Source organism: Sturnira hondurensis, unplaced genomic scaffold (genome assembly GCF_014824575.4).
Source record: "Sturnira hondurensis isolate 20B ecotype Veracruz unplaced genomic scaffold, ASM1482457v3 Scaffold0004068, whole genome shotgun sequence".
NCBI lineage: Eukaryota > Metazoa > Chordata > Mammalia > Chiroptera > Phyllostomidae > Sturnira > Sturnira hondurensis.
In genome coordinates this window covers 5,644,229-5,658,960 of record NW_028076699.1, presented here as the reverse complement: position 1 = coordinate 5,658,960, position 14,732 = coordinate 5,644,229, and the positions used below count along the sequence as shown (strand labels likewise).

Sequence of the window (14,732 nt, the reverse complement as noted above, 5' to 3'; positions counted from 1 at the left end):
TGACTGTCCCCTTATCTCTTGCTGCTTCTAGGATTCTCTCCTTCATTTTAGTCTTGGCTAATGTAATGATGATGTGCCTTGGTGTGTTCCTCCTTGAGTCCAACTTCTTTGGCACTCTCTGAGCTTCCTGGATTTCCTGGAAGTCTATTTCCTTTGCCAGACTGGGGAAGTTCTCCTTTATTATTTGTTCAAATACGTGTTCCACTCGTGGCTGTTTCTTTCCTCCTTCTGGTACCCCTATAATCCGGGTGTTGGAACGTTTAAAGATGTCCTGGAGGTTCCTAAGTCTCTCCTCATTGTTTTGAATTCTCATTTCTTCATTCCTTTCTAGTTGGATGTTTTGTTCTTCCTTCTGGTCCACTCCATTGATTTGAGTCCCAGTTTCCTTTCCATTGTTATTGGTTTCCTGGACATCTCCCTTCATTTCAATTAGTTTAGCCTTCATATGTTCCTCTAATTTGTGACTATAATCAACCAATTCTGTGAGCATCCTGATAAATAGTGTCTTGAACTGTGCTTCTGAGAGGCTGGCAATTTTTCAGTTGCTTAGAGTTATTGGCTCTGGGACTTTGAGTTCTTCTTGTGCCATCTTTTGGGCTGTTCATGCCTGTTAAGTATCAGGATCAGAGCCCTAGGTGTTCACCAGAGCAGGGCAACTCAGTTGCTGGGTTGTGACGCTGTATGTGGGGGCGGGGTCAAAGAGGAGCAATGGCGTCCCTTCTGCCATCTCCTGCGGCGGCCCCCACAGGTGCGGCAGCTGCCACCATCACCGGGCCCACGCGTTTCTTCCCACTGCATGTGAGTGTGTCACCGCCGTCAGCCCTTGCCCCGTAGGGCCTGCGTGGTCCACCTCACTGTGCGCGAATGTGCGACTTTGATCAGTCTGCCCCACACCCTGACTGGGTCCGGGCCACTTGCACTCCTAGGTCTGGGGATCTTTCCTGCCTTACCCTGCTCCACTGCTGGCTCCGCCCCTTACCGTCCTGGTTGAACAGTTCGTTGTTGTCGGACTTCCGTATAATTCAATTTTCTGTTTTGTGGCTGTGTCTTTGTTATCCAAACCTTTGTTGTATTCAAACTTGGTTGTGGGAGAAGGCACAGTGTTTCCACCTATGCCTCCATCTTGACAGAAGTCCCCCATTTTCCTTATTAGTTCAATTTGTTCATTAGATTCCACATATGAGTGAAATCATGTGGTATTTGTCTTTCCCTGACTGGCTTATTTCATTTAGCTTAATGTTCTCCAGGTCCACCCATAGTATCAAAAAAATTACATTCATAATTCCACCTATTTCAAATTGTGTTTGAATAAAGACTTGCAGAAAGGAAAATGGAAAAACTAGTTTGTGGGATCTGGAGGATTTCTTTTTCCCATTTCTAAAGTGGTTGTACCAGTAGTATATGAGAGTTTCAGTTGCTTCACATCCATACCAGGACTTGGTGGGATCAGTTTAAAAACTTTTAGTCATTCTAAAATATGTGGTGTGTCTTATTTTCATTTTAATTTGCGTATCAATGATGACTAGTGATGCTAGCATCTTTTCGTGTACATGTTGGTCATTCATATATCTTCTTTTGTGAACTGTCTGTTCAGAACTTTTGCCCTTTGATTATTGAGTTATTTGCCTTCTTTATTGAATTTAAGAATATATGAAGGACTTCCGCCGAGATGGAGGAGTAGGTGGAAACACTGTGCCTTCTCCCACAACCAAGTTTGAATACAACAAAGGTTTAGTAAACAAAGATGCAGCCAAAGAACAGAAAATTGAACTATACAAAGTCCGACAACAACGAACCATTCAAATGGACTGGTAAGAGGGGCGGAGCCAGCAGCGGAGCAGGATCGGGCAGGAAAGATTCCCCCGACCCAGGCGCGCCCAGGGAGCCGGGGTAGCATCTGGTGGACCCAGTGAGGGCTTGGGGCAGACCAACCCTCGGTCACACATTCACGCGCAGATAAACCAGCAGAGGAGTGAGCAGCGAGACGGACTGCTCAGGCCCCAGTGGCGGACCCAGTGAGGGCGCAAGGCAGCAGGCTGACCGTGGTTGCACATTTGAATGCAGTGGGATGAACTGTACGGGCTCCAGCGGCAGGAGGCAGCAGAGGGGACCGCCATTGCTCCCCTTTGACCCCGTCCCCACATACAGTGTCACAACCCAGTGACTGAGTTGCCTTGCCCTGGTGAACACCTAGGGCTCCCCTCGTCATATGTAACAGGCACGAACAGTCCAAAATATGGCTCAAGAAGAACTCAAAGCCACAGAGCCAATAACTCTAAGCAAAAAAGAAATAGCAAACCTCTCAGATGCACAGTTGAAAATACTGGTGATCAGGATGCTCACAGAACTGGTTAATTTTAGTCACAAATTAGAGGAACATATGAAGGCTAAACTAATTGAAATGAAGAGAAATGCACAGGAAACCAACAGTGATGAAAAGGAAACTGGGACTCAAATGACGGGAGTGGACCAGAAGGCGGAAAGAAATGACCAAACAGAAAAGAATGAAGAAACAAGAATTCAAAAAAATGAGGAGAGGCTTAGGAACCTCCAGGACATCTTTAAATGTTCCAACATCCGGATTATAGGGGTACCAGAAGGGGAAGAGGAACAGCCACAAGTGGAACACCTATTTGAACAAATAATAAAGGAGAGCTTCCCCAGTCTGGCAAAGGAAATAGACTTCCAGGAAATCCAGGAAGCTCAGAGAGTGCCAAAGAAGTTGGACCCAAGAAGGAACACACCAAGGCACATCATAATTACATTAGCCAAGACTAAAATGAAGGAGAGAATCCTAGAAGCAGCATCGTAGAAGAGATAAGGGGACAGTCACCTACAAAGAAGTTCCCATCAGTCTGTCAGTGGATTTCTCAAAAGAGACCTTCCAGGCAAGAAGGGGCCGGAAAGAAGTATTCCAAGTCATGAAATCCAAAGACCTACATCCAAGATTGCTTTATCCAGCAAAGCTTTCATTTAGAATGGAAGGACAGATAAAGTGCTTCTCAGATAAGGTCAAGTTCAAGGAGTTCATCATCACCAAGCCCTTATTCTATGAAATGTTAAAGGGACTTATCTAAGAAAAAGAAGATGAAAAATATTAACAGTGAAAGGACAGCAAACTCACAGTTATTAACAAGCACACCTAAAACAAAAGCAAACCAAGAGGACAGCTAGATCAGGAGTGGAACCATAGAAATGAAGATCACATGGAGGGTTAGCAACAGGGGAGTGGGAGGAGGAGAAATGGGGAGAAGGTACAGAGACTAAGTAGCATAGACAGTAGGTAGAAAATAGATAGGGGAGAGGGCAAGAATAGTAGGGAAATACAGAATCTAAAGAACTTGAGACACGTGGTCATAAACTAAAGAGGGGGAATGGTGGGGGAGGGGGTGTGCCGGGTGGAGGAGAATGAAGGGGGGAATAGAACAACTGTAATGGTATAATCAATAAAACATATTTAAACAACAACAACAACAACAAAAAAGAATATATGAAATCTGAATAGAAGTCATTTGTCTGATATGTGTATGTTGTGAATGCTTTCCCCAGGCTGTGGCTTGGCTTTTGTTTTATCAACAGTGCCACTCGAAGAACAAATTTTAGAAATTTTGATGAAATATAAAGTATTAATATTTTTAATGGCTCATGTTTTTTGTATTCTAAAATTTCTGCCTATCTAAAGGCCATAAAGATTTTTTCTATTTTTGTAGTAATGCTATAGGTTCAGATTATAAATTCGTTAGCTGCTTGGTCAATAAATTTATTATTGTCTTTATCTGAAAAGTCTTCATAGCAAACTGTCAGTTGGTTTATTAGCTCCTAGCAGCCGGCTCCTGAGCTCTGAGGAGGCTTACCTTCTTCTGAGCTCCCTGACGTTTCTTCTGGGCAAGAGACAGTTCTGTCTCTTCTTTTTAGGTTCTTTCTTAGGCTGCTTCTCATGTACTGGGTTCTCACACGTAGCAGCAGGAGCTTTCTTACACATCTCCTCCATCATGTCTGGAGTTACATTGCTCTTTATGCATTGAGAGAATTGTTTCTTGTAAGCATCTTCATCTTCTTCCCTTAGATAATGCACATAATCTGCACTGTTCTAACCCACGGTGTGTTTCCTATGTACTTTTGCATTGAGTTCCTTGCTTTCTGAATCATAACCAGGGAATTGGTACCCCTCGGGGCCCCAAAATCTTTATTTCCAGTAGTACTTCTGGCAAGCTGTGCATCCAAACAGCAGATGAAGGCTCCAGGTTGACCATCAGTGCTTCCCACACGGTATTCCCATCTCCAGTCATCTCCACTTGGCCGTCCTAGATCCTGTCCATCCTCAACCTGTTGAGGAGCCTGCGGGCCAGCAGCAGGCCAGTCCAGTGCGCTGCAGCATGTTTTGTCAGGCCAGCCTTCACGCCATGCTTGGGGAGTTCCTGTACATACACTGCACAGACTGTCATACCCGCTTCTGTGTCTATATAGGCACAAGCAGACTGACAAGCGATGCTTCTGTTGGCTATGCAAACTATCATTCTGTATTTGGTTGTGTTGTACTTATCTTTTTCCTGGGTTGCCAAGCATTTCTGGGCATAGTCATCAGTTTTAGCCTCTTGTTGTCTTCTAAATTTCACTTGGTATCTCTTGAAGTACGCCAACTTTAGCAAAACCCACCCTGCAGAAGAAAGACCTGTGTTGGTGGCATGCCACAGACCTGCAGGCCCAGCACAGTGAGGGGGGCAGGATGGGGCGGGCAGGAGATTGGGCGAATATAGATTTAGATTTTACATTCAAGTATATAATCCATTTTGAGTAAGTTTTTGTGTATGGTGTAAGATAAAGGTTGATATTAATCTTTTTTATTTCACACACAAATCCAGCACCATTTGCTGAAAAGACTTTTCTCCTCCCATTGAATTGCATTGGCGCCTTTGTCCAAAATCAATTGCCCATATGTATATGAAGATCCAGTTTTGGACGCTTTTGATCTACATTCTTATCTTTTCACCAATACCAAATTATTCTGGCCACTGTACTAATGCTATACAGTACTGTAGTGTATAACAAGTCTTGAAATCAAATAGGGTAAGTTCTCTAACCTTGTTTTTTTCAAAAATTGTTTTGATTATTTTAGATCATACACGTCTCCATGTACATATTAGAATTAGTCAGTTTCTATAAAAATACAACAAAAACTCTCCTTGCTGGAATTTTCATTGGGATCTCATTGAATCTGTAGATGCATTTAGAGACATTTGTCATCTTAACAATGTTGAATCTTCCAACCCATTAGAGGCTATGTGAGCTTTCCCTTTTTGTTGGAGGTAATGTTCTATACACTGAAGACAGTGGAAACACTAACTCAAAAGATATATTCACCCCCATGTTCATTGTAGCGCTATTTACAATAGCTAAAATATGGAAACAATCTAAATGTCCATTGACAGATGAATGGATAAAGAAAATGTGTGGTGTGTGTGTGTGTGTGTGATGGAATATTATTCAGCCATTAAAAAGAATCAAAATCTTGTCATTTGCAACAACATGGATAGACCTTGACAGCATTATGCTAAGTGATGTAAGTCAGAGAATGACAAATACCCTGTGATCCCACTTATAAGAGATCTCAGTTTATGAAAAAAAAAAAAACAAAAGAAACAAAAACCCAAGCTCATGTGTACACAGCCACATTGGTTGTTGCCAGATGAGAGGGTGAGGGGTTGGGTAAAAGGAATGAAGGGTGTCAAAAAATATGAACTTCCAGTTATAAAATGTTATGAGGTATAATGTACCACTACATCACAAAGTGACTATAGTTAATAATATTGTATTGTATATATGAAAGTTGCTAAGTGTGTAGATCTTAAAAAATAAATTTTGTAACTACATTTGACAATGGATCTTAACTAGACTTACTGTGGCATCATTATGTTGTATATCTGAAACTTGTGTTACATATAATTATATCTTAACATGTAGATACATGTCAAATAGTTAGAACAAGGCCTGACACAGAGCGATTGCTTAAAAGCTATTAGCTGCCTTTGACAACAACCATTATCATTATCTTGAGATTTTATCTCTTGGTACCTTATCAGAAATATCATTTAGAAGAATAATTTATACAGTGCATGCATTTTTATTTACTTCTTTACCACCTGGAAGAATGTCATGGGAATTTATAGGAATGTTGAAGTTGCTGAGCATGGAAGTAACTTTTTCTTTTGAGCTTATGTTTATAGCTTAACAACATTTTCAGCCATTTCCCTTCATTTCATAAAGTGTTCTTTTTTTTCTGTCTCTCTCCCTCCTTCTTTCCTGTTTACTAACAATATTTATATAGTGTATGAATACAGTTGAAACTGTAGGGGAATGAATACATTTTGGCAAAATCATGAATGTTTACAGCTGATACAATTTAGTTATAGTATTCATTTCAATTCTTTTCTTTTGGTTCTCTGAATGTCAGTTATATTTGTAGCAGTTTTGGAAGCTGAAGAGCTCTGAGGAATTCATAGGTGCATTGTTTCACGTAGAAATGCTCTGAAAATAGCAGCCTTATTACTCGGTGTTTATGACCTAGCTTTTAGTTGTGCTTAACTCAATTTGATGGTAGTTTGAGCTGTTACGAAATGCCTGCTGTAAAGAAATTGTGGCTATATGGAAGTTTTAAGAACACGTCATTTATTCCAGTGTTATTTTTAACATTTGTAAATATATTTTTTCTTCTATAGGGGAAGGTGCAAGCCTGGTTGACAGAGGAGATAATACTTACGGAGGAAAGTGGGTCATAAATCCTAGTGGTGGATTGATTTCAAAGGGACACCCACTAGGAGCTACAGGTGAGAATGCACAGAGTTTTCACACATTTTTTATTGTCATTTGGCATAAGTGTGAATGATTAGTTATTGATTTGAATGAAAGATTGTATTCTCTGAACTTGGTAGCCAGTGCTTTAAATGATTGTTTAGCCACAGTATTTTTTGTTTTCCTTTATGTACAATATACTTCAGTGATCTTGATTAATTAATGAGTGTTTGAATTAGTTGATATTCTAAATTCAACAATTTATATATTTTTTAAAGTTTGATTATTTTGAAATAGGCGTACAACTTAACTAACAAGATGTTTCCCAATAGAGATCTGGCTACACCTGCTAGATATGAATCGTTTAAAATGAACACATTAATTATATATAGTTGTATATTTGATTGGTGTTGCAAGAAAATTATTTTCTTTTGAGACAACTGAATTAGAAGTTACGTAATATAGCCCTGGCTGGTGTAGCTCAGTGGATTGAGCACGGGCCTGGGAACCAGAGTATCGCAGTTGGATTCCCAGTCAGGGCACATGCCTGGGTTGCAGGCCAGTTCCCAGCAGGGGACGCATGAGAGGCAACCATACATTGATATTTCTCTCCTTCTGTCCTTCTCTCCTTCCCTTCCCCTCTAAAGATAAATAAATTTTAAAATCTTTAAAAAAAGAAGTTACAAAATATAAATTTTATTATGGCTGTACTGCTGACTGGGCATGTGACTATTTTGATTAATTACCAGTTACTCAATTACTCACTTTGATTCTTAGTGTGTCTTTAATCGTAAAATGAAGAAATTATACAAAAAAAACTTCTAAAATAACTTAGCATTAAAATTCTGAGTCTTATTTTTATATGGGTAGGTGAGTTTTATATTTTTCTATATTGTCTTATATATGAATTAAGTAAAATTTTATGAATTCTCAGAGATTATAAAGTAGAGGTGTTAGAAGTAATATTGTATTCATTATAGCAGTTAATTTTGGTTTATTTCTGTTTGTCTCTCAAATTTAGTGGAGAAAGTGAATGTATATAGATAGATGGGGAGTAAGAGAGAAAGAGAGTAAGATGTGTACACAGTCAGTTGCAAAATTAGGTGCCACCTTACTATTTGTTTACTTCCTTGACTGTTCTTTGGTTCCTTTATCTTTTTCATGCTATCTTTTTATTACTTAGGTAGTTTTTAGTATTTTGTTTTCTCTCTTCTATTGGATTATTATTTATTTATTTTTAAATTCTCACCGGAGAATATATTTACTGATTTTTAAAGAGAGAGGAAGGTGGGGGAGAGAGAGAGAGAAAGAAAAACATCAATTGGTTGCCTCTCACATGCACCCCAGCTGAGGATTGGACCTGCAACCTGTGTATGTGCTCTGAGCAGGGATCGAACCTGCAACATTTTGGTGTATGGGACCATGCTCCAACTAAATGAGCCAACCAGCCAGGACACCCAGACCTAAAAAAAGAATTAGGTCATATTGCAGTGCTGTTTTTGTTGCTACTTTTTCTTACTCTTTAGTGGTTGCTCTAGGATTTACAGCATGATCTTTATCCCAGTCTACCTTCAAATAATGTTACACTACTTCACATGTAAGGGATTTTTACAACAGAACAGAATATTTCCCTTTACCCTCTCCTCCATCCTTTGTACTGTTATTGTAATAGATGTTTCAGGAGTGAAACAGTAATTACTAGTACTGTTCTCCCACCATTTCTACAAAACGGTGCCATAATATTTGCTGCTAGTAATTAGTCCCTTGTTTGTATCAGAGTGTGAAAAGTAATTTATAACCCTTTCAGGAAAAGGACATTCTTTAATTCGTAGAGAATGTAATTTTCCTTCTGATATGGCAGCTGCAAAGCACCAATATCTCTATGTGAATGCTGTGCCCAGTGCTACACAGACATTATTCTTGAAGTATTTTTTCTGCCTCTGGTAAAGAGACTAAACTGTTTCCTTTATCTATCAAAAGAATTAGGTCAGCCCTGGCTGGTGTAGCTCAGTGGATTGAGCGCGGGCCTGGGAACCAGAGGATTGCGGTTTGATTCCCAGTCAGGGCACATGCCTGGGTTGCAGGCTGGTTCCCTGCAGGCCAACTCCCAGCAGGGGACGCACGAAAGGCAACCATACATTGATGTTTCTCTCCCTCTCTCCTTCCCCTCTAAAAGATAAATAAATAAATTTAAAAAAAAAGAATTAGGTCATATTGCAGTGCTGTTTTTGTTGCTACTGGGACTAGAGAAGTCAGGGTGATAACCAGTATTTCATTGGAGCCCAGAGAGTCACAGTTTGCATTTGGGAACAGTGATTTACATTCTCCTTCCAGACAGCTTCCTCACTCTCACATAGGAAGCTTCTGTTTCATCAGGGGATGAATGTGACATTTCAGTTACTTGTCTTTATTGAAAATACACCTTTTTTTTCCTCCTCTGAGAGAACATATTTTTACTATAATTGGCTTGCCATTCTGAGATATTTTTCTCCCGCCACCCACTGAAATACCCAGAAATTATGTAACAGTATGATTTTTTATATCCATATTCTTTCTTAAAATTGAGGTATATGATTTTCATATAATAAAATGCATGGTTCTTTCCAAAACACAATTGTTTATGGCAGCATTATTCATAATAGCCAAAAGGCTGAAAAAACAAAACCCAGATGTCTGACACCTCATGAAAGAGTAAACAAAATGTGCTATATTCAGATAATGGGATATTCTTTGGCCATAAAAGAAAAGAAGTGCTCACCCATGCCACAACATAGGTGAATCTTGAAAATATTTTGCTAAGAGAATGAAGACCATGTATATGACGCCATTGATATGAAATGTTCAGAACAGGCAAATCTACAAAGACAGAAAGTGGATTAGTAGTTGGGATGGAGGGAGGTGAAAGAATGATAGCTAAAAAGTGGGATTTCTTTCTTTAAAAAAAAAGATTTTATTATTTATTTTTAGAGAGGGGAAGGGAGGGAGAAAGAGAGGAAGAGAAACATCAGTGTATTGTTGTCTCTCATACGCCCCCTACTGGGACCTGGCCTGCAACCTAGGTATGTACCCTGACTAGGAATTGAATTGGCAACCCTTTGATTTGCAGGCCAGTGCTCAATCCATTGAGCCATTCCAGCCAGGGCAAGAGTGGGATTTCTTTTGGGGGTACTAAATATGCTCTAAAATTGATTGTAGTTAAAAACCATGTAATTGTTTTTAAATGGATGATTGGTTTTGACAATTGTATACATTCATGGTATTACCAGCTAAAATAAGATATAGAACATTTTTATCTCTCCAGAAATGTCCATTGTGTCCGTTTCTGCCAAATCCTTTGGCTTCCCTTGAACGCCTCTCCTCCACCCTCCAAACTCCTCCCCCACTCAGGCTAAGACTTTTTACTTCTATCATCGTAAGATTAGTTTGGCTGATCCTAGAACTTCATGTAAATGGAATCATGTAGTGTATATATGTACTGTTTTGTGTCTGGCTTCTTTCACTCAGTGGAATGTCTATAAGGTTTATCCATTTTTTTTGTATCAGTAGTTCATTCTCTTTTTTTAATTGCTAAGTAATATTCCATTGTTTAAATTCACTAGTTTGTTTATCCATTCTCTCCTGTTGATGGGCATTTTGAGTTTTTTCCTGTTTGGGGCTATGGTAATAAGACTGCTATGAACATTTTTAAAAAATATGGAACGCTTCACAAATTTGCATGTCATCCTTGTGCAGGGACCATGCTAATCTTCTCTGTATCGTTCCAATTTTAGTCTATGTGCTGCCAAAGCGAGCACTGCCATGAACATTTTTGTACAAGTCTATCTGTGGACATACCTTTTGCATTTCTCTTGGGTTAATCGCTCAGAGTGAAATTGCTGGATCACAGGGCAGATGTGTGTTTTACTTCATAATAATCTGCCAAATATTTCTCCAAGGTGTTATCATATACTTTTTAATGTTACAGCCCGATGGCAAATTTTAACATTTAATAAGTCTTTCTCTTCTTTCTTACCCTTAGTTTTGTATTCTTTAGAGTCACCCCCTTTTAATATTTATTTTGTATTTTTCCAAAATTGTTATGCTTGTACAAACACATCCACATATGTGTGTTTATACAATCTTTCTGTATTTATGTGTGCACGTGTGTATATGTGTCATGTATTATTTTAGGGTTAGGGTTGTTTTTTAACGTACATCTTTTTTTTTAAGATTTTATTTATATATCTTTAGAGGGGAAGAAAAGGAGAGAAGGACAGAAGGAGAGAAATATCAATGTATGGTTGCCTCTCGTGAGTCCCCTGCTGGGAACTGGCCTGCAACCCAAGCATGTGCCCTGACTGGGAATGGAACCATGATCCTTTGGTTCACAGGCCCGTGCTCAATCCACTGAGCTATACCAGTCAGGGCTAACATACATCTTTAAAGTCTTACTATATTATCACTTACAGATATTCTTTATTCTCTTTAATGCCTGTGTAGTATTTTCATTGTAAGAAATTTACCTAATCATTCATTTATTGGTGAACATATAAATTCTGTGCAGTCTATTATGACAAGAATCCTGCAGCTAGTATCTTTGTGTCATTGCACACTTTTGCAGTTATGCCCATAGGATAAATTCCAAACAATGGATTCACTATGTCAAAGGTTAGTATGTATTTAAAAATTGGTGGCTATTGCCAAATTTTCCTCAAAAGAGGGCATACCAATGTATATTCCGAGCAACAGAGTATCCAGAGTGCTTCTTCTTCTACAGTCTTGTCAACATTAGATTTAATTTAACTTATTATTTATTTATTTTTAGAGAGAGAGAGAGAAAGGGAGGGAGAAAGAGAAGGAGAGAAACATTGATGTGAGAGAGAAACATCAATTGGTTGCCTTCCATACGTGCCCTGACTGGGGCCTGAACCTGCAACCCAAGCATGTGCCCTGACTAGGAATTAAACTGGTGACCTTTTGGTTTGCAGGATGATGCCCAGCCAACTGAGCTACACTGGCCAGGGCAATACTGGATTTTATTTTTATCAAATGGAAATAATTTTTGCCAATCTTGGCAGGTTATCCAGTTTCTTTCCCCTGGGCCACTAGAAAGCTAACTTAAAACACCCCAGAAAAATAGCAGTTATCCATTTTTTAAATACTTAAAGAGAGACTCTTACTGTCTTCAAATATCTTTTGAAAACCCTTTGCAATATTTATGTGAGTCTATACTGTTGGTAAAAATTTCCTCTTATTATCAGTCTTTGAATGATAGCATTTAGTGTTGGCATAGCATTTTAGGGGGGGAACTTATAAATCTTGATGATTTGATTGATAGTCTGAATAAGGATGAGGAATTATTAAAGAGTAAATGTTTACTTACTACATATTGTGATTTGGATATATTTCAAATACATTCAACCCATTAGCTGTAGCCCAAGAAAAAGAATTCAGATTTCTGGAAAATATTTCAGAATGACAGCACTGAGTAGTTTAAATATTTTCCTCTGGTTACTCAGACAACAAACAGCAATCGGATCTTGAGAAAATCAAGTGAGTACTTCCACGACATGCCGAGTTGAGACCGGGTAGTGAGGGTGTAGAGTTCTCTTCTATAAATGGTGTTAGTTTAACTGCAACGTATTTTATTTTGGTGGGAATCCAGTATTGGAGAATTAACTTTAAAATGAAAGCTCTGTGGTATTAGTTTCTGATTTTAAGTTGCTCAGCTCTGCATGAAAAAAAGTTTCTAGCTGCTTGTAGCAGTACCTGTAATAGAAAAGAGATTTAAGCATTTGAATTGAATATTCTTTTGTTCACTGTCAGTTTAAAAATATGAAGTCCTTTTAGATTTTTGCAGTTAGAAAGGTCACATTGAACCTAAGTTTGTTTTTGTTTTTGGCTTTACTTTGCAATGGTCGTATGACAAAAATCAAATTAGTATCCAAATAATATCATCATATTTTATTGCAGGTTTTCATACATACTGCTTAACACTTACTGAACACTTGTTTAAAATGAATGTGTGAAGTTTGACTTCAGCGTGTTCTTCGCTATCTCTGATTTTTAAAAATGCGTGTTAATGTCTACCGAAAGGGCATGGAAGTGCCTTTGAGATAAAGCTCCTCATAAGGGATTGTCCCTTTGAAGTTCGAAGTTGTATTGTTCCAATTCAGCCTGATGTGTAGTACTTCCCGGCATGGCTTCAACTTAGTTTTAGGTCCTAACCTTCCATTTTGTAGTCCACTACAAATGTAGTCCATTTGAAAGTCCACTTTATCATTAGGTGCTATAGGTAACTCGTTCTCAAATATGGGGTTTACTGATGGGCTGAATAAGAATTTCCTGTAGCTTTTAAATACATATATTTCTGTCCTTGAGAATGCCTTCGGACATTCTGATTTCTAGATCTGTTTGATCCTAACAACTTACGTATTTTTAATGTTTTGCCAAGAGCTTCTTCTGTACGGCCAGATTTGGGAACCAGGGCTATGATATACCAGATCAGCATTGCCTTCAGAAAACGTGCAAGAGGAAGATAACATAATAACACAAATGATTATAATGCAAGGCAGAATATAACTGCCTTAGACAAAGTGCAAACCAGGACTACAAAGGGAAGAAAAAGGGAAAGGCTCTCTCCTGCTCTACAAGAGATACCTGAGACAACAGCAGTAGCAATCTCTTAGGCCAATGGATGGCAGCGAGACCTAACTCCAGTACTTACTCAAAAAAGTCAGCGAGTCTGTAAGGTCTGACAGCCTTTTACCAAAGCATCTATTCACCTATCATTGTATCTATCCTACAGGCCACCCATCCTCATTCCTTTTGCCTAGAATTTACATTTTTACCACTGTGATGTAAGGGGAGGTAAGTTTTATCAGTAGGCTCTAATGAACAACCCCCATTGCCAGGAGAAATGCAGCCCAAGAGAGAGTGTTTACTCTTAATACCTATTGCCAGATCAAGTTAGCTAGGAGCCGACCTGGCTTTTATTGTCTTGTCGAGTCAAAGAAAGAGAGAGAAGGATGATGTGCCTCTATATGCCGTATTTTATTTTATTATTTTAACAGCTTTATCTAGGTAAAATTAACATATTTCCAAATTTTTTAAAAAATGTATTGATTATGCCATTACAGTTGTCCCATTCCCCCCCTTCACTCCCCTCCACCGTACATATTCCTCCCCCACCATTCCCCTCCTTTTCATTCATGTCCATGTGTCATAAGTTCTTTAGATTCTGTATTTCCCATAGTATTCCTGCCCTCCCCCTGTCTATTTTCTACCTACCATCTATGCTACTTATTCTCTGTACCTTCTCCTCCCTTCTCCTCCTCCCACTCCCCTGTTGCTAACCCTCCATGTGATCTCCATTTCTATGTTTCTACTCCCAATCTAGCTGTCCTCTTAGTTTGCTTTTGTTTTAGGTGTGGTTGTTAATAACTGTGAGTTTGCTGTCCTTTCACTGTTCATATTTTTTATCTTCTTTTTCTTTTTTTAAAATATTTTATTTATTTATCTTTAGAGAGGAAGGGAAGGAGAGGAGAGAAATATCAATGTATGGTTGCCTCTCGTGAGTCCCCTGCTGGGAACTGGCCTGCAACCTAGTCATGTGCCCTGACTGGGAATCGAACCATGATCGTGTGGTTCACAGGACCGCGCTCATGTCTTCTTTTTCTTAGATACGTCCCTTTAACATTTCATATAAGGGCTTGGTGATGATGAACTCCTTGAATTTGACCTTATCTGAGAAGCAGTTTATCTGTCCTTTCATTCTAAATGAATGCTTTGCTGGATAGAGCAATCTTGGCTGTAGGTCTTTGTATTTCATGCATTCATTGGTTGATTCTTAAATGTGTCCTGACCGGAGACTGAACCCGCAACCTTGGTGTATTGGAATGACACTCTCACAAACTGAGCTGCCTGGCCAGGGCATGGTCAGCCTATTTCATGTTAGCCATCTA

At 39.0% G+C, this 14,732-nt stretch overlaps 1 protein-coding gene, 1 non-coding gene and 1 pseudogene across 2 annotated transcripts in view; 1 reads left to right on the top strand and 2 right to left on the bottom strand.

Moving 5' to 3' along the window:
• The window catches only part of SCP2 (sterol carrier protein 2), a 106,999-nt gene that overhangs the window by 53,524 nt on the left and 38,743 nt on the right, over positions 1–14,732 (top strand). The window contains exon 11 of the mRNA XM_037043250.1: positions 6,717–6,824. Within this exon, the coding sequence (XP_036899145.1) occupies positions 6,717–6,824 (108 nt within the window). The remainder of the gene's footprint in view (positions 1–6,716; positions 6,825–14,732) is intronic.
• Positions 3,813–4,760, bottom strand: LOC118984985 (60S ribosomal protein L5-like; annotated as a pseudogene).
• LOC118985062 (U6 spliceosomal RNA) lies at positions 10,477–10,583 on the bottom strand. The gene has a single exon (XR_005066046.1). It is a non-coding gene; the product is annotated as a U6 spliceosomal RNA (small nuclear RNA).